This window comes from Hesperophylax consimilis, chromosome 7, assembly GCF_061612785.1.
Source record: "Hesperophylax consimilis isolate HC1 chromosome 7, BYU_Hcon_1.0, whole genome shotgun sequence".
Lineage (NCBI taxonomy): Eukaryota > Metazoa > Arthropoda > Insecta > Trichoptera > Limnephilidae > Hesperophylax > Hesperophylax consimilis.
In genome coordinates, this window is record NC_142842.1 from 19,464,760 (window position 1) to 19,492,232 (window position 27,473).

Below are 27,473 nucleotides of genomic sequence, written 5' to 3' on the forward strand. Positions count from 1 at the left end.
AATTCCTTGTCCTTATAAAGAAAAAAAATCGCCTCTCAGGTTCTTGTACTGCATTCTACCAAAATACTTCAGGATTAGAATTGAATATGTAATACTAGTGTTTGCCGAGTAATTAAAACACTTTCTCATCACACTGAGATCTACTTAGAAGTAGCACACAACCTTACACGACGCGTGACAGTTTAGTAGGTACTAAAACTACGAAATCGAAAACAATACAATATTACGAAATTTTTGCTTGCTAATTTGAGATGTCTACAGCGCGTCTATACAGGGTGTCCGTGGTTAAGGGCACTAACTTCAGGAAGTGAATCTACTTGATTTAGGAGTACTTTTCAGGTAAAAACGTAAAATTGGGCTGGCATTATTATTTTGCGGTGTTGCTAAATATACCGGCCCGCGCCCAAACGCTGCCATTCCGTCAGTCTATTTATTTGAGCGCATCGTGTCAATAACTTTTACTATTTGGAATAGGATCTGATAATTTAATGTATTTAGTGTTTACATTGAAAAACTGGATTGTTTTAATCATAACTTGTTATTGCAGTGTGTGTGTTTTTTTATCTTAGTGTGCATTGATTAAGACTTACCTAAAAGAACATTTTTATTTAGTACGTGTTTTCTCCAAAGACTTACTTTTAACATTGTGTTTATTTGTACCTATTGTTAATTACGGTGACAATGCCTGACTTACCCACGAAGAATGGGCAGACATTCATTAGGTTTACGGGCTACATAATGTAAATAAACATGAAATGTGGACATTTTGAAAATTCGTTAAATTGGTCACGGGTGGTTTAAGAGAATTTGAACAATTCTTCAAATTTCAAAGTTAATTTTAAAGTTCAGTGAAAGATTTTTTCATGTTATTTTTTCATATTTTTTGTTATTTGTTGCCTATCATGATATACTAATAGAACTTGAAAAGGACTTTCACAGAACCCAAAAATGAACGTTGAAATTTGATGTATTGTTAAAATTCTCTGGAACAACCCATCCTAAGAGTTAAATAATTTTATCGTTCAAAGTGTAACTACATTTTGTTAATTTTAGTAAAGTTCTCTTTTTGAATTTGGTTTACACATACTATATTGTAGCTTAATTGTAAACATCAAACTCTCGGCCTAATGTTATTGTTTACATGCGGTTTCAATAGATACGGGAAGATCACATCGTTTTCACCTCGTTCTCGGCAAGCTCACATCGAATTTACCGGGTAAGTTTGAGTAGGTATGTCTTTTTGTATGCGACAAAAGTTGGAATATCGCGAAAAGTTGTTTGCATTTTTTACTCCTGCCATCATGTAGAATTACCTCCCGAAGTTAGTACATTTTACCCCCGGCCTCCCTGTATATTGTAACGTTATCGAGTAGCTGTGATTTTTTTTATACTGTTTTGTTCCTAGCATTGGTCTTATTATTAGCATTGATTGCAGGGAGGTGTGTAAAGATTTTAATGCCCACGCATTGTTACAAAATATCTGACAAAAGTGGAGATGAGACTATCAGAGATGTGCTTTATTTCAAATAAATCCATTTCAAATGGAAATGCAAAATGGGTATTTTCCATTTTGCATTTTAAATGCTTTTCTAAAAACCATTTTGCATTTTGCATTTTAAATGCTTTTCTCAATGCATTTTCCATTTTAAATGCTTTTTTGCAACATTCTTCCTACTATCTCCACTCATTTTTTTTTCATAAGCCCCAAATATCAGTCGGTCCTCAACCTCGCTATGAGAGATAATTTACATTTGTCACGTTGCTCCCTGGTAGGAGCCCTGGCAATTGAGTGATACCATTACAAAAAATACTGAACATGGAGCCATGAAGCTGTAATATTAAATGTTAGATAGCAGTTTCTATGTTTTTACGTTGGTAACATTAGTCCCGCGCAAATTTTTTGTGGTTTCATAATCTGTAGTCGTGGTGTTTTTGGATTTACCATCATGTAATATGTTTGTTCTACATTGAAGTCCATTATTAAATGACAAAATTGTTTAAAAAATCTATAATTATTTTAATTGTTTAACTTGAGAAACCATTTTGCATTTTCAATGCATTTTGAAAATAGGTATTTTGCATTTTGCATTTGAAATGGTTTTCTAAAAACCATTTTGCATTTTGCATTTTCAAATGGAAAAGTTTTCACCCATTTCCATTTTACATTTCAAATGGTTTTGGGTACCCATTTTGCACGTTGGAGACTATTCTTCTTCTTCTTCTTTCGTATGGTGGGGGGTCAGAGGGGGACATCTAGATCTGCGAGCCATTTTAGGGCCTCAGGCGTCGCCATGTGGACCTCATCAATCCCGCCGGGGAATGAATGGAGCGGGCATTCGTTGACCACATGTTCGAGACATGTTGGAGACTATCATATTATTTTTATTAATTGCTCAACCACGTTTAATGTTTCGACGACGTGAGTGATAAGGACTTCGACCGACGCCGTGACGGACGTCACAGACGAGTTTAAACAAATGTCGGCAACGTGTGTCGGTATACGTGTACGAACACAAAGAACGCGTGTTTCGGCTTTCAGATTACCAGCACTCAGTGCCTGAGTCCGCCGGAGAAGATATCCGCCGAGTTGTGGACACATAGAACGCTGGTAAAATCCGCGCCATTTGCGCGGTAGCCTGATAGCAGCTGTCAGTTTTAACAAAATGTCAAGCTCGTAGGAAGAAGATTTTATACTTTTTTTCTTGAAATTAAGTAATAAAACAATTGGTATTCATCCAATTAATAGTAGTAGAAAAAGTCATGATGAATATCATCACTTGTTTAGTGAGCTTAAGGCGGACGAAGAAAGATTTTCTAAATATACCTTAATTCAGTCGTGACATTTGAGGTTATCATAAAATTTTCTCAGTTCGTACTTTTGTTCGTAACGTTTTCATTCATATCCTTACTGATTTCTTTCCAGCACTTGTCGACAACATTCCTGTTGCTATGTAAACTGTTTATTTTATCCTAGATCGGCGATTTGTTAACAGCAGCAATTAGTAAGTCGCTCATTTTGAAAGGACTTATGTTTTGACACTAGCTTCCAAAACAAGCTTCACTAACCGGCCGCACCGGCGAGTAGGAATTAAGAATTCATTCCGGTAAAGCTTCTCGGCCCGCCAGCGCGCGGACACAAATCTGAACCTGCCTTCACGATGTGCGTTCTCACACGTTTAGATACAAACATTCTTGTCGGCGCGCCTGCGCCAGTCGCCGCTTACTCGCCGGCTAATCTGAAAGCCGAAACAAGCGTTCTTTGTGTTCGTACACTACGAACCTACGTGCAGGTATGCTCGGGTATATCCATTGGAGAAGGGCGTTGTATTACAGATTTCACTGTATTCCTTTCACAGTCCGTTGAAGTTCTCCAGACTTATTTTTGAGAATGCTTTTTAAGTTAACAATACATCACAAAGATCCTTAAGGCGTTAAAAAAATCGACGTTTGCGCATGCAAGCCGCTTTCACATGGACGCCGCACAGTGTACAATAATTTTTGCAGAAACTGATTGTGCAATATGCATGCAAGTCGCTGTGTGTATAAAGGTCTTTGTAATAATTTGCATTGTTTGCGCCTTGATTAAATTATCTTTTGAAGTAGTTCATCTATTCTCTGATTAGCCAGTTATCTAAATTTAGAGAGCTTTTCCATTACAATATCGCCAGACGTTAATGGACTAGGGAATCGAAATCAGGTTACTGTGCTACGTGATGTAATTTAAAATAATATTTTTAAACCCTGACTCACTTTTTTCAAGTGACGTGAAGATACTTTTTTCAAGTGACGTGAACACGCGGATTGACGGAATTAAAAGCAAGCGACATTTTTCAAGACTTCGGCCTTCGGACTTTCCGGACTTCAGCCTTTTTAACAGGATTGAGTGGGTGGTACAATCCCAGTCTGCCATCTTACATGAGAATATAGGTACTTCTGCAATTATTATTACATTTCAAGAAAAATATAAAATATTTACAAAATAAGAAAACATAATTGATAGGCAATGATTACATAAATTAAAAACATAATACAAATACAAAAAATAAACCTGAAGACAGTTGGTCAAACACATTTGATGAGAAAAAAAATGTCAGTTTCCCAAATTTACTAGCAAAAGAGAAAAACGTTCTTTGCATTCGAATTATCTGTCGTTTACAAATTCTTCTTAGATTTTCGTAAATTTAATTTTCGTCATTTTCATATTATTCAATAATTTGATTTTAGTCATTTATCTTTCGACACACAATAAACAGAAGAGAGACCCATTCAGAATTTCACTTACCTACGTATTTAATTTTCTACAAAATTCACATTCAAAGATCTCTTCAGAAATGCGCGTATTTTATTTTTTTTAATTTTATTTATTTAAACGCCCATAGGGCTTTTACCTATAATAATGTACATCTTTATTTTTTAGTTAAGTATACAGATTACATATAAAAAATTTAAAAAAAAATCAGTGTTAACAAAATACAGGTTACATAAAAAATATCAGAGTTGACAAAATATGTTACATAAAATATAAGAATTTTAAAAATATAGGTATGGATAGAGTTCAAATAAGTGAGACGAAAAATAGAAAATCTGCCAAAATCCACAAAATCAACCATAATGATAATAAGAAAGTATAACAATAGTTTACAAATTAGGTAAAAATAGTTCGCACACACTCCGTTTAAAGTTGGCCAAGTTCAAATTATTGTCAAATACATTTATATTATTTAAGTATTTGTTACCAAGACTGTGTAAACGTTGTATTGGAGAGTGAAAACTATAGTTGGAATGAGATGTATGTATGTAAAATGTTGATATTTGCCTAGTTGTTCGTGTAGGTATGTGTAGATTTATTAAATGCAGGAGTTCACAACAATCGAATTTAGAGTTCAATAATTTTAACAAAAAGGTTAGGTCGTTTATTTTTCATCTGTTTTCTAATGTAGGAATATTTAAAAGATTCAATAATGACTGGTAATTTATGTGTTCTAAAGGGATGTTAAGTTTAAAATTGACGAAGCGTAGAAATTTTCTTTGAATTCTTTCAACATTATGAATATGTACATTATAGAAGGGCGACCAAACAATGGAGTTATGTTCTATCAGGCTTCTAACAAGGGATATGTACAATAGTTTTATGATTTGTAAAGATTCAAAGTTTTTAATAGTTCTTAATATAAAACCTAATGTTTTCATACCCTTATTCACAATTTGTTGAATGTGGGCCGTAAAGTCTAGTTTCTCATCCCTTATTATGCCAAGATCTCGCATTTCCTTTACTCTTTCTAAATTTGTTTTATTTATTGAATAGCCAAAAAATTGTGATGTTTTTTTTCTGGAAAAGGTCAAAATTTTGCATTTTTCTACATTTAAATATAAATTGTTTTGTGAACACCAGTTATTTAGCATGTCTATATTGAAGAACTTGACAGTCGTTTAAGGAGGTTATTTCTTTATATAATTTAATATCGTCGGCGAATAGCAGTACATTGACATTTTTAAAGCAGTTGACTATGTCATTTATAAAAACAATAAATAAAATTGGGTCAAGATGACTACCTCGTGGTACGCCACTAGTGGCCAAAAATGGTTTAGATAAAAAATATTTTATTTTAACAAGTAAAGTTCTACCAGATATGTAGCTACTTAACCAGCTTAACATATTTGCTCTGATTCCTATAGCAAGTTTTTGGATCAGTACTTTGTGAGACACTTTATCAAAGGCTTTCGAAAAATCTGTATATATACAGTCAACTTGTTTATTTTTAGAAAAAGACTCCAATATATAGTTTTGAAACAGTAGTAAATTTGTTGTAGTTGATCTACCTCTAATGAAGCCATGTTGTTTGTCATTTATTAACTTTGTTAGTGTGGGATATATTTCTTCCAAAACTAAAGATTCGAAGATTTTGGGTAATACAGATTGTATGCATATTTGGATAGTTTGACATAGTTTTTGAAGTTTGAAATTTCAGTCTCGTCACCTTTTTTAAATATTAGAATAATATAGCTGGATTTCCAGTAGACGGGAAAATATCCAGAGGTTAGTAGGTGGTTAAATAAAATGGTTAGTGGTTTAGACAATACGGAGGAGCACTGTTTTAGGAAAATTGGCGGGATGGTGTCCGGGCCTGCAGACTTGTTTATGTCTAAGGAACATAATTTTTTGTTGCAAGATTCTTCGGTGATGTAGCAGTCTGATAAATGTGTGTTTTTTTAATGTGTATGAAGGAATATTTTCTTCTGGTGTTTCATCATCATAAACATTTTTAAAGAAATCAGAAAAAAGATTTACAATGTCATGCGTATTGTTGGCGTATTTGTCGTCCATGTGCATTTCTGGAGGATAGTCTGTGCTGTCGTTGTTTATTTTTTTAGTAAATTTCTGCTTTTTTGTAGTTGGGAGTTTTTCAACGGGTTTGGGCTCGACGCCACATATATTTAACTTAATATAAAGAGGGGGGGGGGGTGATGGTTATCAACAGGTAACAGAGGATCATTACATTTCTCAATGAAAAATTTAGGATAATTTGATATTGCTAGATCTAGTAAGCGATCATTTATGTTGTATATAAAGTTATGTTGTAAAAGATTTTAAAAAATTGTCATATCTAAAATCTCACGTGCACGATCATTTTGACTTTCATTAACAATGAAACCACTATCACTTGTTTTCCATTTTAGGTTAGGGAGATTGTAATCCCCGAGAATAATAATTTTAGAGTTAGGGTATTTGTAGAGTAGATTTTCAACGTCTTCGCTGTGGCTTCGATAGTTTCCGGCATCAGATAGTGGCGGTGTGTATAAAGTTGCAATTATTATCTTTTCTACAGTGGTATCAATTTGTACAAATAGTTGTTCGAGTGTATTATTTTTTGTTTTGAGTTTTCTTGACATCAATTTCTTCTTTATTGCAATTAGTACTCCGCCTCCCCTAGTTTTGGAACTGGATTTAGAGTTTCTATCGCAGCGAAAAATTTTGTAGTTGTTAAGTCCGAGTTCTGTTGATTTTATTTCCGAGTCGAGCCAAGTTTCTGTCAGCACATATACGTCGTAATGGTGTAGCGATATTGTAGAACGTAGTTCATTTAATTTGGTGCGTAGTCCCCGCGCGTTCTGGTAGTATATCTTGAGTTTGCATCGCTTTTTGGCGGTGTTTGCACTATTTTAGGGTAAAGAGTAAAAGTATTAAAAGTAAAAGTATTTTCTAAAGACAAACATCGTATTCTAAAACCCCATCAGAAAGGCGCATGTTTTATTCTCAACACTCTTCATATTCACCAACACGAAGACCCCTTTAGAATTTCACTTACTCACATATTCAATTTTCAATTAAAGACTCCTTCAGAATGTCACTCATCTACATGTTATTTAATTTTCGACATTATTCATATTAACAGGAAGAGACCCCTTCGGAATTTCACTTTCCTACGTATTTAATTATCGACAATATTCACATTCACAAAACCCCTCCGCAGAAAGGAACGTATTTTATTTTCGACACTTCATAACATTCTACAACAGAACAGAGAAAACGCCCCTTTTAAATTCATATAAATATACGTATAAACGTTTCGACGCTCTACAAAATATATTATATTCTACACAGGAGATTTCCCTTTAGGTTTTCGTAAGCCGATAGTCTTCGTTTTCAATAACAGAGCACTCTCCCTTCAGCATGTCGCATAATATTTAGTTTTCGACACGCTTCACATTAAACGACAGAGTAGAAATCATCTGTGGAGCGTCTTTACACACATCTGAATTAATTATTAAAGATGCAAATAGCCAACCGCGGCCACAGCAAATGTCAACGCGCCTTTAGTCGGCCAAGCTCACTCACCTTTTGCTCTACACTAACTAACAGACGATATTAGTGCCAGACCATTTAACAATGTGATTCGCACTTCCTTGACATCACAGGGGTGCAGTGGATGCAACGAAACATCAAGGGGAACAAAGCGCACTATTTTTATTAAAGACTCAGACAAACGGGGGTTTGCTCGATGCTCACCTTTTAATTATTTCTGATGAACGTATTACTAAAATCTCAAAAATTTCTAGAGGGATCCCTACGGATGAAAGTTATTTATATTTAAGATTAATAAAATCAGGACATAACCATTAAAATATTTTATGCCAAACGGTTTGAAAATTTTATAAAACGTTTTTTAACTATAAAATAAGCGGTAAACACCAGATTTTATCCTTATCACCCCTTCAGAAACATTTGAGATTTCAGTAATACGTTCATTAGAAAGAAATTAAAATAAATCACACGGGAAGATCGATTTTTTAGGCCTGCTAGGGCAAAGTCTAATATTGTTTTTATATGAGTTCATCACTTATGTCGTTAAAATTCCCACTTTATTTTAGATATTTGATAGGACAAATTCAACTGCAGGTCTGTCCAAACGCCAGAGCCGCGCGTCGCATATTTTTGTGCACTGCTGCTTCACTTACGTCGTTAAGATTCTGGATTTATTTTAGGGTATTGTCTCGTCCCTTTAGAAGCCGGGTAATATTTTGTAAATATCTCAAAGACAAATATAATATTGAAAGTTATACATGAAATAATTGACAGACATCTACAATATCAATATTTTACTTTGGAATTTTCATGGACTGTATTGAAATTCGTTCAAAACTTCTAAAACCTAGTTCTGCAGTTTGCAGTGCATCTGAAGGAAGTCATGATTTCATTGAACTGCTATTGTAGTTGGTCGGATCCTAAGGGAAGGCGAAGCTTAGTGCCAAATCACTATTTTGATTGATCTTTATAACGAATTCGTATACATTATGAGAACCAAAAAATATGCTTTAGATAAATTGAAGGTTTTCCTATCGTTTCGCTTGAGTAGAATACAAACAAAATAATAAATTACTCAATAAAAATATAAATGTAAAGTACTAAAAAAAATTTTTTTTCAATAGAAATGTATGAACGCATAAGAGAAACAACTTTTAAAAAATACACTAATATAGCTAAGATTATCTGTGACAGTTTCACTTGATTAACTTTTTTGCTTTCTTATAAAATTATTTTAAAAATAAATAAAAACCAGTTTTGTGCTTGAAATCGAATGTTTCTAGACTCCGTTTTTCAAGCGATTTTAATGCCTATTACCTACAATATAAGGTATACCAAGAATATACACATTTTTGGCTTGTAGCTTCCTTTTAAAGGGAACGGCTGCGCTGCCCTTTTCATACTAAACTTTAATTTGGATTTAAGAACAAAATACTTGACCAAACTGAAAAATTATTTTTTTAATGGCAAATATCTAGTTACTTTATTTATTTGTGTTTTAAATTACAAAATAGAGACAGTAAAATAGTTAAATTTTTGATGATTTTAGTTGGCATTTTTAATGAGTACTGTTTTAATATAACGAAAAAAAATATATATCTTTAAAAAAATAATTTATTGTGAAAAAAGTTTAGTTTATTAGAATTAAGTTTTAATTTTTCAAAATTGGAAGTGATAATTGATTGTTTTGTTTAGAAATTACTATATGCTATTTTCTTGATGTGTGAGTTCTATTCAAGTGTTCAATAAATTATTATAAAATTAAAAGCAATATTTTAAAATAAAAATTAAATTATAATTCGGTATAATATATATACGATAATATTATTTTTTATAGGTAAAATGGGTATTGAAATGTACCGAGAAATAATATTATCATTTTTAAAGTCGGGTGTAAAACAACAAATAAATAATAATACAAAATAGCGTTTCACATATTTATTTGACACATAAATAAGAGCGGAAATAATTTAAGTATTGTGAAATGCGAAGGACTCCATTAGTTCTGCTCTCTAAAAATACTCCAGCCGTAACAGCACGTGGAAGTGACGTTTCTAGACTAAAAACTTGTCCGCTAATTGATCAAGAAGGTGCGTGGCATCACTGAAATCGTAGAATAAAGAATATTCAAGTCGTCGTCGCGTTTATTGGGTTTTATGAATAACCTGTACCGTTAACGGACGAAATTCTTCGTAGGTATTACGGATCAAACCAATATCTGAGCTTATAAATTGTAAAAAAATAATAAATATCTCGTCTTCAGGGGTCACAGTCTCAGAGGAGTCTAGGGCCTTCGGAGTCGCTCTATGAACCTCATCAATCCCGCTGGGGAATGAATGGAGCGGACATGTATCTCGGATACTCGGGATTTCATAAATGTGCATTTACTCTACAATATAATGTTAATACGTATATATTTATAGGTAGGAACTTATTTATATGTTGTATATACATACAGGTAGGTACTTATTTATATATTGTATATACATACAGGTAGGTACTTATTTATATGTTGTATATACATATAGGTAGGTACTTATATATATGTTGTATATACATATAGGTAGGTACTTATTTATATGTTGTATATACATATAGGTAGGTACTTATTTATATGTTGTATATACACATAGGCAAGTACTTACTTATATGTTTTTATACAATATATATAGGTAGGTACTTATTTATATTTTGTATATTTTCTTTTTGTAGAACGGATACTTTGAGACTTTGAATTTTGTTTCATTCTTGAGAGTTTATTCCAAAATTCTAAAATCTGAACTTTTAGATAGCCATCTACATCCGAACAAATTTATATTATTGTATAAAACCTCGTTTGTAGAAGGTAAAGTATTTTTACGGTAATTTTATAAATAGTTTTAAGATTTTATCTAACTATGTTTTTATATAACTTGTAATTAGCCAATCAGGACGGACGATAAATAATAAAAAACGAAGGAACCATGAACATTATTCGTATGAAACCGCGCGCACAAGAGATTTGCAGTAAATCTCGGTAAAGTTCTCGAATTCCGCTGCATGGAAAGGCTCTTTAAAAAAACACTTGGTTTCAACCTAAATATTTAATGGAGAGAACTATTTAAGTCGATGGAGATGTAAACATGGCCAAAACAGACATTTTTTTAAACCAATAATTTATTTATGTATATTTAGAAACCAGATTTGAGAATTTGCGAATTCTTCCTGTGGGGCTAGTTATTTGAGACTTGGGTTCAAATTTTAAAAGCCTCTCTTTTCCCAAATAAACAAACCAAATATCAATCGTACATGAACGAAGTATACACCGAAGTCAAAAATTAAATATAAATTACAGTTGGAAAATTTTTGTCATTGAATACAGCGGATACATATGCGCTCGACGAAGTTATCGAATCTTAAATATTAAAGTTAAAGTATTAAAACAGTTGCAGTTGATTTTTAACGTTTTACGACGAACAATAACAGAGACTTGTAGGTTGTTATTTTGGGTTATTTTAATAATTATGCGTTACCATATCCCCCGACTTAAATAGTTGTTTCTTGTAGTAATTAAGTTGAAAACAAGTGCTATTTATATTTTTTGTATATTGAGGGAGAGGCGGAATTCGACAAGTTTGTCCTATTATCTATGGGTCGGATATAAAAATAAATTGTATTTTCTTCTTTGCAGAAAGGGTACGAGAATGGTGAGGTAATACGCCATGGAGGTGCCCACAAGAAAAGCTTTGGTTGGATCCATCCACCGCATCAGGGAGTTCGAATTAGAAAAGGTAAAATAATGTAATTGTTCACTAGACAATGGATTGATTCATGTTTATTATTTCCAAACATCAAAAATAGTGCAAACAAAAAAATCAACATAATATTGTAAAGCAGAACTTTCTAAATCAATCTATGAACACTTAAGGCCATCGCATACGTAGTAATGCAAAATCATGTGTTTTTGGTTTGAAAATTTGGTCGCCTAGAAATGTTTCAGATGCTTTAATTAAATACTGCGAGTAGAATACATCTTGGCCTTTGAAATAATCGAGTATTTTTTAGATACGTCTTTTTATAAACCCAGAAAAAATAATGGATAAGGCCTAAGAAAACTGCTTTAAAGTTCAAAATCTCCTACTTACGAACCCATGTTCGGTTATGATTTTATTGTATAATGTGGCAAATTAAGTTATTTATAAAAATTTAATATTTATGCCTGAACATCCACAAAATAAAATAAAAGGCACTTTTTGGCCATGTTTTTTTCTTGCATAAATCAAAACAGGTGGATGGTGTTAAGCGGGAATTTAAACCTTATCGCCATCTACGTAAGGGTTGTTATTGATAGTGGCTCAATTTAAAATATTACACGACTTAGTGCATCGCCTTAAATCATATTTTTGGGAGATTTCCAAGGGGATCAAAAGTCGATTTTATGGTTTTTTGCCTGATTTTAAATGAATGCATAAAAACATATTATCAACAGTGTTCTTCTCCCACGAATTGACTGTATCTGGTTTTATTTTTAACGGCGATGTAGAAATATTGCCACACTCAAATAATATAATTTCGAAATGTTGTGACTTATGACAATTATGCATTATTAGCAGTGAAGATAAGTGGATTTTTCGTTTTTTTTTACATTATCTCTATATTGAAGCCCCTGAGGATAGTAATTTCCCTCGGGGCCAACGTCATCTTTGGAGATGCTGTATGGAGGGTATTTTTTTACGGAAAGGAAAGCAAGGAAGACCTGGGAAGGAAAAGGGATGAGGGATGGATAGGAATGTGGGGGTCAGTATGTCCGAGAGTGACGGCATTTAAATATATACCTCCCGATGCGGTGCAAGGCGATGGGTCTAGGGTCCTGCTAAAGAGATAAAAAGATATCCCTCAACCAGTCTTTCCAAATCCGGCCCGCCACCCAGAAAGTGGGCAGACGCAAGACCTAGACTATCCTCACCCCATGAACCCGGGCACCCCTGCTAAGTCACCAAACGTAGCGTACCACTTAGGCTGACCTACGGCAGAGGTGTCGGTCAGTTTGATTCGGAGCTATGCAAGCAACTTTCAAATTTAACAGCTTTCTTCGTTATTATAATTTATTTTAAAAGGATAACAAATTATTTAAACAATAATTATTAGTCTGAAACACCTGAAAATATGTTCTTAGGAAAAATAAATGCCGCCGACGGGAATCGAACCCGGAATGGGAAGGGATTTGGGTCATCTAGCCGAGTGGTTGAGATTCAATAAACTTAGCCTTAACATTAAAAAGACTCACTATGTGCTATTCGGGAATAGGAAAGGACAACGCCTAAACATTTCCCTGGGAATAAACAAACTGGAACAAACAGATGTCGCGAAGTATCTAGGACTTTTAATTGACTCACGGCTTACATGGAAAAACCATTTTGACCATGTTAAATCAAAGATTGCTCCGGTGACCGGTGTAATGTACAGACTACGTAGATTGCTTCCCACAGCCATACTGCGATCATTGTACTATGCTATGATTCACTCCCACTTGGCATATCTTTCGAGTATCTGGGGCTTTGCTACCAAAAAAATGATATCGGAGGTGCAAATAATCCAAAATAGAGCCATGCGTAACATTTTTGGCTTGCCTTGGGATATACCTGTTAAAGATATTTACCGTCACGCACTTGTTTTGCCATTTAAGATGGTTCCTAGCTTTGAGATAACAAACACCATTTTAAATATTATTCAGTGTAACACCCACACAAATATAAAACTGAACTATAACAACGATGTTCACCAATATAATACACGACAACACAACAAATTACATATATCAAAAATACACTCAACAAAGTTCGGACTGAAATCATTAGAATATATTGCCTACGCTAACTATAACAAATTGCCTGAAGAATTAAGACAGGTATATTATGCCTCTAACAAATCTCGAAACGATAAATTGAAATCCTATTTTTTCAAATATTATTTGGAAAACGAGTCATAAGTAGGTACAAACTCTGTTCTGATAGCCGTCCTAATTATCTCCAAATACTAAACTTTGTACATCCAGAGATGTATGGGCTTTTTTAATCTTTCCATGTATTTTGAATGTAAAACATCTTGTTTTAGGTCTGTTTATTTTTGAGCCCGTACTTTTTAATGTATTTTCCTGATTTTGTTTTTATGCATTTCTATAGTCCATCATTGAGGATACTTTTTTAACTTTTTGACACCAACAGTACATAAATCAAATGAGTGATTATAATTAATTCATAAAGTCTTATAAGACATTTTTTTTTGTGACATATCTGTAAAGTGATTCTTCATATGTTGTGTCTGTATGTTGCTTCTGTAAAATGTTTGGTAAATGTTTTCTTCATACATTGTGTCTGCACATTGGGTTGGGTTGGGTCTAATTTTTCTGTACAAAACTGTTTTTTTATTTATTTTTTACTCTTCTATTTCAAAACTACCAATTGGCGATCCCTTAATGAGTTTGATAACTCATGGGAGTGCAACATTGTTTGTTGTATGTTTAAAAAAAAAAAAAAAAAATAACCCACAGTCCCGATTGCCGGTCGGGTGCACTAACAATCCGAAGGCTAATTATAATAAGACTAGCGTAATAATATTATAGATCAAGAACGTCGTTTGTGGCGAAAGACATTCGCTTTATGAACAGGAACGAAAATGGGTGTGTTTTAATGAATTTTGGGTGTAGAGAATAATTGAATATTTCCAAATAAATCATTGAATTATTTTACATTATTTATCAAGTAGCATAGTTAAAATAGTGTTTTAATATGAATTTTTTTACTCTTGACAAATACCTGTTTTTTAAAACATAAAATGACTTTCAAAGTTCATTGATTTACGTGGTTTTAAAAAATAATATTACGTCGCTATATAGATATTTTATAAAAGAAATTATAAATAAGTTGGTATATGTTGACATGTGTTCTACGACAATTTTTCAATAGTGAAAAACATTGTGGTAGATTCATGATTTATTGAAAATTATCTTTTATAAACAGTTTTAAAGTAAGAATAATATTTTTTTAATGTTCGAGTTGAACGTTTATTGATCTAACATTCTTTCATGTTAAATACAGGGTTTTCCAATAAGAGGTGTTATTTTGATATTCAATCGTAAAAGATCAATGGTTTCGTTGCTTGTGTGGCACGTAGCGCTGTCTTGTTGAAAGCAAACGCTGTCCAGATTAATACCATCTAATTCCAGCCATAAAAAATCATTAATCATCTCTCGATAGCGCAATCCATTCACCGTAACTGTTGCTCCAGCCTCATTTTCGAAAAAGTAAGGTCCAATGACTCCGCCGGACCATAAACCGCAGCAAATAGTCACACGTTGAGAATAGAGAGGCTTTTCAACAATAACTCTTGGGTTTTCGGAGCCCCAGATGCGACAATTTTGCTTGTTGACGAAGCCACCGAGGTAGAAATGGGCCTCATCACTCAAGATGATTTGCATTTGATTCACTCAGGTGAATTTTAATAATTTCAATGCGTTGTTGAAACGTGTATTGTTCCATTTTTTATTAATGGCGTAGTTTCTACTTGTCAAATGTCAAATAATGACAGCTTTAAAAGTAACATCTACCGAAATAGCGGGCTATTCAAAATAACATCTCTTATTGGAAAACGCTGTAGTTTTTTGATATGCTGTTATGGCCACGGACGACTTCGAAAATGCAGAAAACCATAAAATATTGGTATATCCCTCGTGCCATCTTAAACGCAATATTTCCTCGAAATTCTGTTTGGAGCAATAAACTTCTCTTCTCTCCCGAAGATTTATTTGTATTTCAGATTCAAGAAGAATGTTTTATATCGCTGGAGTTAATGCATATGATTTACGATCATCTTCGGATATTTTTACGGGCCCCACGCAACAAGCTGGAAATATGAACATTTTTTCATCCATCCCTCATTTTGCATCGGATACGTTTATTACTGAAAATATTTTAAAACATCGCATACTTGTTTGAAAGATGTTTAATCAATTTTTGAATGAATTGTTTTCACATTTCATTCCTTTGATGTTTTAATGAAAATCTAGAAAAAGATTAGACTGAATTTTCGATCGCGCCTTCCAGTGAAAGTGTTTTAAAACTTAAAAAAAAATGACGAATATAATTTGGCTTATTGGACACCTTACACAAACATTAACGAAATCAAGTAATTAGTATGTTAAATAAGTTATCAGTTTTTCTTTTTCCTTATAAAATTATAGTGAGGAAAAATAATAACCAATCTGTAACTTCTTCTGCATGTGATGTGAGAAAAAGCAAGTATTCCTAGTAACAGACTAAAGAAACACGAAATAGCAAAAATACTCTAATAATATTGTATTGAGTGGAAAAGGATAAAAACAAAGAAAATAATTCAAAACGTTCTGCTGTTATAAAAATAAGTAAGAAAAGTTTAGAATGCTTTTTTTGATATTGCCCATACCAATGCACTGCAAATGATTACTATCGAGAAAGACAAGACTGTTTCGCCTCACTCTGGGGAGGAAGGACAAACAGGTCAGATATGTGGTTTAGACATGAGAAGTGTTTAGACAGAGAAAATGACAAGAAAAAAGCTATGAAGTTATAAGAGATGGCGATGTTAGAAAGTAAAAAAAAGGCGAGAATTAGAAAACATAAAAGTCCCACTGAAAAATAATCAAAAGATTTCCAAAACCATTGACTACAAATAAAATAAGAGGACCTCAAGGGTTTGATTCTGACCCAGAGACGTTAATGTATGTTGAAAATGTAACCGCAAAAATGATTTATTTTGCCACATATCAGTTACAGCAGTTTCGACCACGGGACAATCACAAAGAGTTACTGAACCTCATTTTTGTATTTTGGGAGGAACACCTGAAAAGGGTGTGTCCTTTAAAGCACTTGATGTACTACATCGAGCAAAATATGGCTATCGATATGCTTTACAGGTGTATCTATTTAGAAAACAGCTAAAATTGACTAGGAGAGAACTAAAAGGCATTAAAAATTGTAGTATTTCACTGGTTTTTTTATTCAATGTACTGGTTTCAAGTTCCTTGCACATAGTCTGCGCCTAATAATTTTTTACAGCTTTTAAAGGATTTGGTGCCATACGAAAAAAAATATGGGACATCTTTGGTTTTTGACCGCTGAACTCATTGGTATTGCATTCTTCGATGATGAAGTTTCCTTGGAAATTAAAAAGAGGAACAGCCATTTGGAAGTTTCTTCCAAGCGAGCAACCAATGACTATGATCTCGTTCTGGTTAAAAACTTACAAATTGTTACAAACTAAATAATTGCCGTTTAGCGTGATTTTTTTACGAAAATTTTTAAGACCTGGAAGGATGGTGACGACTACACCAAATCTAAGACTTTTATACATTCTTTGAAAATTGTTAATGACACAGCAGAGAGAGGAGTAGCGTTCATGGAAGAGTACAATCGTCTTCACACCGCCGAAGGAGAGCAGATTATTGACGAAAATTTCCCGACTTAAGGAAGTCCCCGTTGACGTCATGTTAGAATAATGACGTCACTCAGTTTAAACACCAACATTTTAAATTTTTTGTTTAAACCGAGAATGTTCACAACTACGAAAACAGCTTTAAAAATTTTGGAAATAAAAATAGTGTAAGTTTTTAGACATATGGAAACATGTGAAAAGGTGCCACGTGGAAAATCAGAAATAAAAATTTCAAACAATTTTGAAGCAACCTAATATATATCATGTTTTGATGTGTTGCGCGTCCTCCTCTTTCTTGAGCCAACTTTTCTGAAAACGACAAGATGTTTATTTTATCAAAAATTTATCTTTCCAGGTATGCCTCGCCGAAGAGTTCGATATCCTGCAGATAGTCGGCGAGGGCTGGTTCGGCAAGATCCTGCTCGTGGAGCACCGCGGCACTGACACGGAGATGGTCCTCAAGGCCCTGCCCAAGCCCTACATCAGTCTCAGGGACTTTTACAGGGAGTTTCACTACGGCCTGCACCTTGGCGCGCATAAGAACATCATCACGACCTACGACGTGGCCTTCGAGACGGCAGGCTTCTACGTCTTTTCACAGGAGTACGCTCCCTTAGGTGAGTTAAAAAAGTAAACTTTGATGAAGTTCAACAGTCAGAGACAGTTTGGGATATTCTCTTCTTATTTACATGCATGCTTTTCGCTGAAGTTTACTGAATCTGTACTTTCTTGACGGTGGGTTACCTGTAACATGTTGCCTTCTCCAACAATACAAGACTATGACTATCTTGAGGGTGGGTTACCTGCAACACGTTGCCTTCTCCAACAGTACAAGACTATGACTATCTTGAAGGTGGGTTACCTGCAACACGTTGCCTTCTCCAACAGTACAAGACTATGATTATCTTGAAGGTGGGTTACCTGCAATACGTTGCCTTCTCCAACGGTACAAGACTAGGACTATCTTGAGGGTGGGTTACCTGCAACATGTTGCCTTCTCCAACAGTACAAGACTAGTACTATCTTGAAGGTGGGTTACCTGCAACACATTGCCTTCTCCAACAGTACAAGACTAGGACTATCTTGAGGGTGGGTTACCTGCAACATGTTGCCTTCTACAACAGTACAAGACTAGTACTATCTTGAGGGTGGGTTACCTGCAACACATTGCCTTCTCCAACAGTACAAGACTAGGACTATCTTGAGGGTGGGTTACCTGCAACATGTTGCCTTCTCCAACAGTACAAGACTGTGACTATCTTGAAGGTGGGTTACCTGCAACACGTTGCCTTCTCCAACAGTACAAGACTAGGACTATCTTGAGGGTGGGTTACCTGCAACACGTTGCCTTCTCCAACAGTACAAGACTATGATTATCTTGAAGGTGGGTTACCTGCAACATGTTGCCTTCTCCAACAGTACAAGACTAGTACTATCTTGAGGGTGGGTTACCTGCAACACGTTGCCTTCTCCAACAGTACAAGACTGGGACTATCTCGAGGGTGGGTTACCTGCAACATGTTGCCTTCTCCAACAGTACAAGACTAGTACTATCTTGAGGGTGGGTTACCTGCAACACATTGCCTTCTCCAACAGTACAAGACTAGGACTATCTTGAGGGTGGGTTACCTGCAACATATTGCCTTCTCCAACAGTACAAGACTGTGACTATCGATTCGCGATATTTTCGTCGCTAGTCGCTAGTAAGCTCCAAGCAATGACTAAATAAAATAAAAAGTAATAGAAAATTATAAATTATAAATTTGCACAAAGTAAAATATCTACTTACTTACATTTAGATAAATATGAAAGAACTAGGTATGTATGTACTCGTATGTAAGAGAGCCATTATTATCTTATTTCAATGTATCTGAGTAGGCCACCAGTTATACAAAATATAAGATTTATTTTTTTTGCCTAGGTATTACTTATGCATTTTTTATGTAAGAACAGTAGGAATTATATTTTTAATTGGTAATTAAGAATTTTTACAATTATTTTTTTGGTCTAATTAGCTATTTTGAAAGATAAAGCAAACATACATTCTTATTTTTATCAAAAACAATAATTTTATATTGTAAAAGCCAAATGTATTGATATTTCGGAATGTTAAAACATTTTTTTTCTCAAATATGTAGATATTTTTATTTTGTAAATATTCACGATTTTCAGCCTCTTTTTAAATAAAGATGTCTTTTCACAAATGAATCGAGTTATAGTATTATTATTCATTGTGTCTAACAGTTAATTGAATTTGAATTTAAAGATTATCATAAAACATTGAGTGATTATTCACTAAAACTGACCTAGTTTTTGAAAACTTGTTGTAGATATTTTTCTGTGTGAAAACGCTCCTCAATTGTAACAATTTTTAATTGTAAGACCAAACCACTCCAAACCACCACCAAAGCACACTAAATCCAGGGAACCTTTAAGGGTCAGTTGGCTTATAATGATATAACAGATTTTTATAAAACTTGAAAATTATCCTTGAATTTTGGATAAATTGTTCAAATTCTGCAAAACCACTGGCACTTAATAATATAGGAACCAAAGATTTGAATAATCAGATCAATAATTTTACCCATGAAAAGCATTTTTAAGGTTCTTTGATATAATTCCAGGTGATTTAACCTCAAACGTATCCGATACGGGAATAGGGGAGCTCCACACCAAACGTGTGGCCAAACAACTCGGAGCCGCTCTGGACCACGTCCACGCCAGAGACCTCGTTCACAGGGATGTCAAGCTGGACAACATCCTCGTCTTCAAATCAGACTTCTCCAGAATCAAGCTGTGTGACTTCGGCGAGACCAGGAAGTCCCAAACGGAGATCAGAAGAAGGAACGAATGGCTGCCATACTCTCCGCCGGAAATTTTGCAGACCGTTGTTGAAGGTACTTATAAGTAAGTTGTGAACCTATGAAACTAAGTGTTGTATTTTACTTAGCAATTCATAATACCAATAATAATCATCTACGGAAGATTGATATTTCAAGGACTAAAATTCTAGTCTGTTTTTGAAAATGAACTTTCAGAGAGCTGTTTTTCAGTAATCAAAAGAAATTAACCATCAGAGGGAACGTTTTTTTTTCAGGGCTGTGACTTCTCACGATGTTTGGCAGTTTGGAATTGTGATATTTGTGTGCTTGACCGGCTGTCTTCCATGGCAAAAAGCAGCTTTCGATGACCCTAGATATGTAAGGTAAGCCCAAGATTGTTATTTATTATTTTTTTAAATATATATATCGCGGTCCGTGGCTATGTTGGCATCGCGTTTGCGTCCCATCCAGGCGTCGTGCATTCAATTCCTCGTCTGGCTAAGTCCTCCATCAAGACACAAACATAATTTTCCGCTTACTGTGATGGTAGTAAAAGTTCTTCAAATATTGTCAGATTATTCGTAACCAGGGAATGAATATCTTGCTTTAAAAAAATGTTCAAGATCGTTTAAGTCACATAAAATGTTGCTGTAATAAAAAATGTTTTGTTGCAGATATTTGAGTTGGTACAACACCTCAAACCCACTCAGGAAACAACCAAAGCTTTTTAAATTGGTGTCGTCCAGAGCGCAGAAGATGTTCAAAAGATTCCTTGAACCAAGAGCAGACAAAAGACCTCCGAGTCTTGGGGACCTACACAAGTTTATCGAGGACCGTTGGATGGCCAAGGGAATTAATGAGAAAAATGGAACAGGTAAGGGTTGATAACTCACTCACTTTATTTCATAGAATAAATCTCACTAAATGTACGACAGCAAATTGATCTATCTTCCGTCCCGGATCCCAGAAAACCTCAGTTGGTCAGTAAGCCAGTTTGTAAGCTACATATGTTTAAACCTTAACATATTATTCTGGGGCGTAGCGAAGTCCTGTTTTGACTCTACCACTTTATATTTGGCCTGTCTGTAAATTAGTTGGTGTGTTTCGCATCCGGTCAATAACGCCAAGATGGTAGCTGTGTTTTTTACATTTACTTTTTTACATAAACCCCACACAGGAGGCCCCGAGAAAAATAATTTCCCTCAGAGCCTATGTCATATTTGGGGATGCTGTGTGGAGGGTCTTTTTAAGGAAAGGAAGGAGAGGAAGTTCTGGTAACGAAAAGACGTGAGGGGTGAGTAAGAATCTAAGGATCAGTGTATCCAGGAGTGACGGGCGTATGAATCTCTCCCTCCTACTGCGGCGCAAGGCGATGGGTTAAGAGAGACCAGTGGGAGAGGCCAAAGGGTCTCCCCAAACCAGCTTCGCCCGATGAACCCGTACACTCCTGCTTAGTCATCATATGTAGCGAACCAATTGGGGTGACCACATGGTTGGTTATCCAATAAACGGTTCCCGGGGCGGCGGTTTCCAAAATCGCCTCCCCAATTGGTAGTATATTTTTATCCCGCCAGAGCGGCCAAGTCAAGTCGGAGTAAACAACATCGCGAAGTCTACTGTACGAGACAATTAACCGTCCGTTTATGCATAGGAGGCTGGGTACACTTGTCAACTTTTCAGTCTCAGCGAGTGTGGTGAAAGCTTGGAGTAAAGTTTGAAGCCAAGTTCAGAAAGGAATTTATTTCCAAATCTGAGCTGACGAAAAGAATTTATTACTGGCAAAAACTGAATTTAGTACTGAGTAAAACACTCGAAAATATTTCTTGGAGACTTGGTGATGGTTCTTCAGTAGAGAGGATTCCCTTTCAGAGGTATTGTTGAACTGACTTTGTATAGAATTCGGTTCTCTATTTATAGAACAAATTCAAATCGGGCCCTCCCGGAGGAGATTCTCCTCTTTAGTGAGGAGTAAATTGGTTAGGTATTTTTCCTCTCCGTAGTTAGCTTGCTGGGAGGAAAGTAATATTGTGATGTGATACCTTTAACCAAGTCAGTTCAATTTACCAAAACCACCACCCTAAGTCTCGTTTATTTATTTATATATTGATTCCGATACTATCACAAATAGTCACTTTTGGATTTGTAATCATTGTTTGATTAAAATATCAATGGGCTATGCCGTGCTGTGATTGGTTGGAGGCGTCGGCCATCTTGGAATTCCCTACGGTGAGCAGTGGAGGGGGATCAACGTAAATACTGAGTCGGTTCCTTAGCGGTGGTCATTTCGTTTAACACAGAACTACTGTGCTAGAAGTCAAATATGAAAATTGTTCAGAATAGGCTATTTTGTGTCGATATCTTGGTGTAAAGCATGTCAAATAGTATTTTGACATACACCATCAGATAGTCCACATTCATTAATCTAAAGCGGCTGACATCAAAACCTCCTATATCACAAGGCCGGGACACTCATTCAAAGCAGCCTCCTAACTCTTGTGGCATTTTACAATAAATTTCCTCTAATTTTTTTCAATATTTTTATTTATTAAAATCTTAAAACGTTTTAGTTGGTTTAAAAATTTAAAAAATTTTTTTGAGGTTCTTATACAAGTTAGGAGGCCGATTTGATTCAGTGTCCCTGCCTTGTGATCTAGGAGGTTTTGCTGACATACGCTTTTGGAATTTTACTTAAATTATTAAAATCTATCAAAGGCATTATTAACCCTCAGAATTGAACAATAATATCCACAAAAATGTTGAATTTGATTTTTTTTTCAAAATATTTTTAAAGATATTGTCTCTTTCCTGTTTCAGCTGGAACTGAAGTAGATGAACTATGTCCGTCAATGTATAGTTTTCATAGTGATATTGACGAAAAAAATAAATTGCTTCACGTTCTACTACAACACGGCATCGAAACAACAGTAGACAGAGTAGCTAAAAAGGCTAGAATAAAAGACTGGATTCAGAATAGTGTCATAGCTGAAGAAGATGAAAATGAAGTAAGCAACAAAACACAGTTACTTATCCATTTATTTTGCTCAGCAGAACAAAACATTTCAGAGTCAACTAATCATAAATACTTCCAAAAATAATGTTGTTCTCTCTGACTCAGTCAGTTCCCTCCAGAACATAAATCCGGTTCTTTTCTTTATCCCGGTGATCAGCCTCCATTCAAAGGTCTAGAATAGCCATAACTCTAATTTGGATTGCTGGATATGATGCCATCGTGGGTACTGATATTGTCGATTTCTTGGCTAAACAAGGAACCTCCAACCCTAATTTCAACCTCATAAACCACATTCCCCTATATGACATTTTTTCCATCAAAGATCCCGAAATCTTTGGACAAAGTATTGGCACATTGATATTAAAGTGAGCGTGCTAGGTCTCAATATACAGGATTATTCCATCAAAACCGTGGTTTCAGCAATCCCCTATTTTTTCTGAAAAATAAATTTCCTCACTTGAGAATTGGATGTTCTTTTCCTTCTCACCTTTTTAAAATGTACGTGCTTGACTCCCCAGATTGTACTTTATGTGGTCACTTAGAAGTGGCCCTCCGGTCAACATCAATCTCATCTGTTCTATGCCTGAACTTGACTCCAATCGTCCATATATGAAATTTTCCCATTAGTAATTTGAATTGATGCCCTAGAACACCCATGATAGGTAAAAGCCTGAATAATTTTAAAAAAAAACTAATCATTTCTTGTTATTTTTTACAGAATGATGACACTTACGGCAATAGATACCATTCGGTTGACGAAGGCGTCGAACCAAGAGAAACTCTTCATCCCATTGAAAAGAATCATCTGCGCTGGTCATCTTTGCGATACACTGATGAAAAGCACATCAACCCGCGAACTGGCGAAGTTTTAGACAAAGGAAAACCTGCTCGAAATAATTCTATGGCAACTGTGTCGTACGATATGCAGAAAATTCAGCCCGTTGCAGCAGCAGATGTTTTAGTTAAATATGGCACTGGAAAAGATGAAACTCCATCTCACGGATCCATCAAAGACAGTGCTTATGGATCATTAGATTTGAAAGGTTCTACACCCAACAGTCTACCTAATAACCATTACGGGATGAATGGATCCAAGCCTCAATACCCAAGCCAGCACCTTTCCCAACACCTTCAGAGACAAAATATTAATTTGAATGCTAACACATCTCCACAGTATAAAAATTTGCCATTATCTAATAATAATTCTAATATAAGAAATGGACATCTTTCCTCTTCAAAAAGCAGTCCTCTTAACTCGTCAGAAATTAGAAATTCTCAAATAACGCTACAGAAAACTAGTGCTTCCACTTCAACATCCACTTTAGCACGTTTTCCTCCACAAACTCAACCCACTTCTGTACAGGGTAGATTAGCCAGTCCACCCAACAGGGGTAGCCCAGTGATGAGATCATTTGTACCAATGAAAGATAGCCCCTACGAATCCATGTCCAATCCCAATCTCTCAAAACTTGCCAATGAGCCTATGGACAGTCAGGAAGATACATCCATGAATGTTGTCCAAGGCCAAATGAGAATCAATCCAAAAGGAACACCGCCAACAAATAATTTTAAAACCAGAGTGATGAATCCGCAAGTCATTCACCCCAATAAATTAGCCAATGGAAGAAAGTCAGTAAGCAAAGAAAACATGCTGGCCGATCCAGAAACCCAAGAATCGCTCATCAAAATTAGACAAATGCTTGTCGACAATAAAACTGGGTTATCCGAGTAAGAAATTGTACTTATATGAACTCAAACTTTACCAAATAGATCTAAGACAAACCTGCTTTCTCTGTTTATAACAACAACAAAAAAATCATATTATTGTATGCATCGTCAGAAGAGGCAGCCATTAGCAACAAATTAGGATAATGACATTATATGATATTATAATTAAGATTTGTTTAAAATAATGAAAAGGCATAGACTGAAAATGAATCCACAAAGTGCCTTGTCATTGCTCAAAAATGTGCCAGCAGTGCCAAATCAATAAAGACAATTAAAGTTTTTTGTTTGTGCATCTCAAACAATGAATATTAAAAAAAAAAAAATACAAAAAAAAACAATTAAAATAAATAAAACACCTTGAAAAAATAACATAGTTTTGTTTTTTAAACTTTGTTGTATAGGTAGGTAAATCATTTTGAAATATGTTTTTAAATACATTTTTTTGGAAGGTGCTTCACAAGATTCGTCTATTTTTGAAGAATAAAATTGGGATATGAGAATCATAATTTTAAAATATTATATTGTAATTTTTTCATGGAATTAAATCTTTTAAATAAATAATATTGTTATATTTTTGGTTTTGTTTCCTATTCCTACCCTATTCCTTTATTCTCGAGCAGATTTCGCCCTTAAATTGTTCACACTTATGTATTTATTACAAAATAGTACAAGATTTCAAATTATAACAGAATGCAAAATAAATAAATATAAATTCCTAATTATTCTACTACAGGGTTTTCCAATAAGAGGTGTTATTTTGATATTCAATCGTAAAAGATCAATGGTTTCGTTGCTTGTGTTTCACGTAGCGCCGTTTTATTGAAATTAAACTCTGTCCAGATCAATACCATCCAATTCCGGCCATAAAAAATTATTAATCATCTCTCTATGGCGCAATACATTCACCGTAACTGTTGCTCCAGCCTCATCTTCAAAAAAGTAAGGTCCAATGACTCCGCCGGACCATAAACCGCACCAAACAGTCAGACGTTGAAAATAGAGAGGCTATTCAACAATAAATCTTGGGTTTTCCGAGCCCCAGATGCGACAATTTTGCTTGTTGATGAAGCCACTGAGGTGGAGATGGGCCTCATCACTCAAGTTGAATCGCATTCGATTCACTCAAGTGAATTTTAATAATTTCAATGCATTGTTGAAGCGTGTATCGTTCCACTTTTATTAATGGCGTAGTTTCTGCTTGTCAAATGTCAAAAAATGACAGCTTCAAAAGTAACATCTACCGAAATAGCGGGCTATTCAAAATAACACCTTTAATTTGGGAGGTGGTCATTAATTTGGGAGGTGGTCAATGGGTACCGCCGCCCCGGGAACCATACTCTGGGTTACCAACACCTCTGCCACAGGTCACCTAAAGTGGTTCGCTACGTTTGGTGACTTAGCAGGGGTGCCCGGGCTCATGGAGGGTTGTGCGTTCTGGATCACACTGATGAATGGGTCGGCCTACTTACTGCGGGGCGGGCCGGGCTGGGAGAGGCCGGTTGAGGGAGATCTAGTAAACCGGTTATCGCTGTCCGGGCCGCTGGATAGTACAGGGGCCCGACCCTTGGGCTCACGACCAAGGGTGGGCTGCCCCATCAGCCAGCGAAAAAACCCTGCCGCTGATATTGTGACGGTTCGTGACCGGTGAGGACCCAGCATCCAGCGTTTGGGGCGCACTGGGCGACCTCCACAGCCGGACTCTCCTGCCCATTGCCTGGAACCGCAGTCAGAAGAACATACCTTACATTTAGTGTATCCAGTTGCTCCACTCTCCAACTCCCCACCCAACCTTTTTAACCTAATCCTTCCCAACCCATCCTAAATCCCACAAACAAATAAAACAAACTTAAAAACTATGAATTCACAACCAATTAATAAAAACTCAGCGACAGCGAACAGTAGGAGTCCTCAGTGTGGACCGAGGATGAAGGTGAATTTCGCTAACATTCGCGGTCTGCACACCAACCTAACTCCCATCCACCACCACCTTCTCTCACAAAATCCCCATCTCCTCTTCCTTACGGAAACTCAAATTGCCGAGCCCCCAGATACCTCCTATCTGAACTGCCCAGGATATCATCTGGAAAGCCTTTTCAGGCCAAAAGGAGGTGTCTGCCTTTACAGCCGTGCTGACATCAGCAGCGCTCGTCTCGCAAATATCGAGAGCGCAAAACACGAAGTGTTATGGGTACGTGTGGATCTCACCGGTATGATGAGAATTTATGCATGCCTGTATCGCTCACCAAACCTTGCCGAATCAGACACTGTTGAGTAGTTTAAATACTTGAGTGACACTGTAGATATTCTCTTGCCCCGTTACCCAACGGCCGAGTTTGTAATCCTGGGGGACTTCAATGTTCATAATGAACAATGGCTGAAGTTCCTCGGCCCAACGAACTCTGCCGGTAGATCAGCGGAATCCTTTGCTCTTATCCATGGACTAAGCCAACTCATAGAATCTCCGACCAGAATATCAGACATCCCATGACATCGAGCCAACCTACTCGATCTGTTTCTCACTAGTGAGCCACTCGGGTACAGAGTGGAGGTGACAGCGCCCTTAGGATCCTCTGACCACTGCCTGATTATCACCTCTGTCCCATCCTCCATGAACCGTCAACCTGACAAACATGTAAAGAGGAAGGTATGGCACTACAGGGCA

At 35.7% G+C, this 27,473-nt stretch overlaps 1 protein-coding gene across 1 annotated transcript in view; it reads left to right on the forward strand.

Annotated features, from left to right (window-relative positions):
* LOC149422431 (uncharacterized) overlaps nt 1–25,297 on the forward strand; it is a 45,884-nt gene extending 20,587 nt beyond the window's left edge. Inside the window, exons 2-8 of the mRNA XM_089633798.1 lie at nt 11,475–11,574; nt 17,607–17,868; nt 19,876–20,158; nt 20,349–20,456; nt 20,748–20,947; nt 22,888–23,075; nt 23,802–25,297. Coding sequence (XP_089489924.1) covers nt 11,506–11,574; nt 17,607–17,868; nt 19,876–20,158; nt 20,349–20,456; nt 20,748–20,947; nt 22,888–23,075; nt 23,802–24,815 — 2,124 coding nt within the window. The 5' untranslated portion in view covers nt 11,475–11,505 and the 3' untranslated portion in view covers nt 24,816–25,297. The remainder of the gene's footprint in view (nt 1–11,474; nt 11,575–17,606; nt 17,869–19,875; nt 20,159–20,348; nt 20,457–20,747; nt 20,948–22,887; nt 23,076–23,801) is intronic.
* Nucleotides 25,298–27,473: the final 2,176 nt, after the last annotated feature.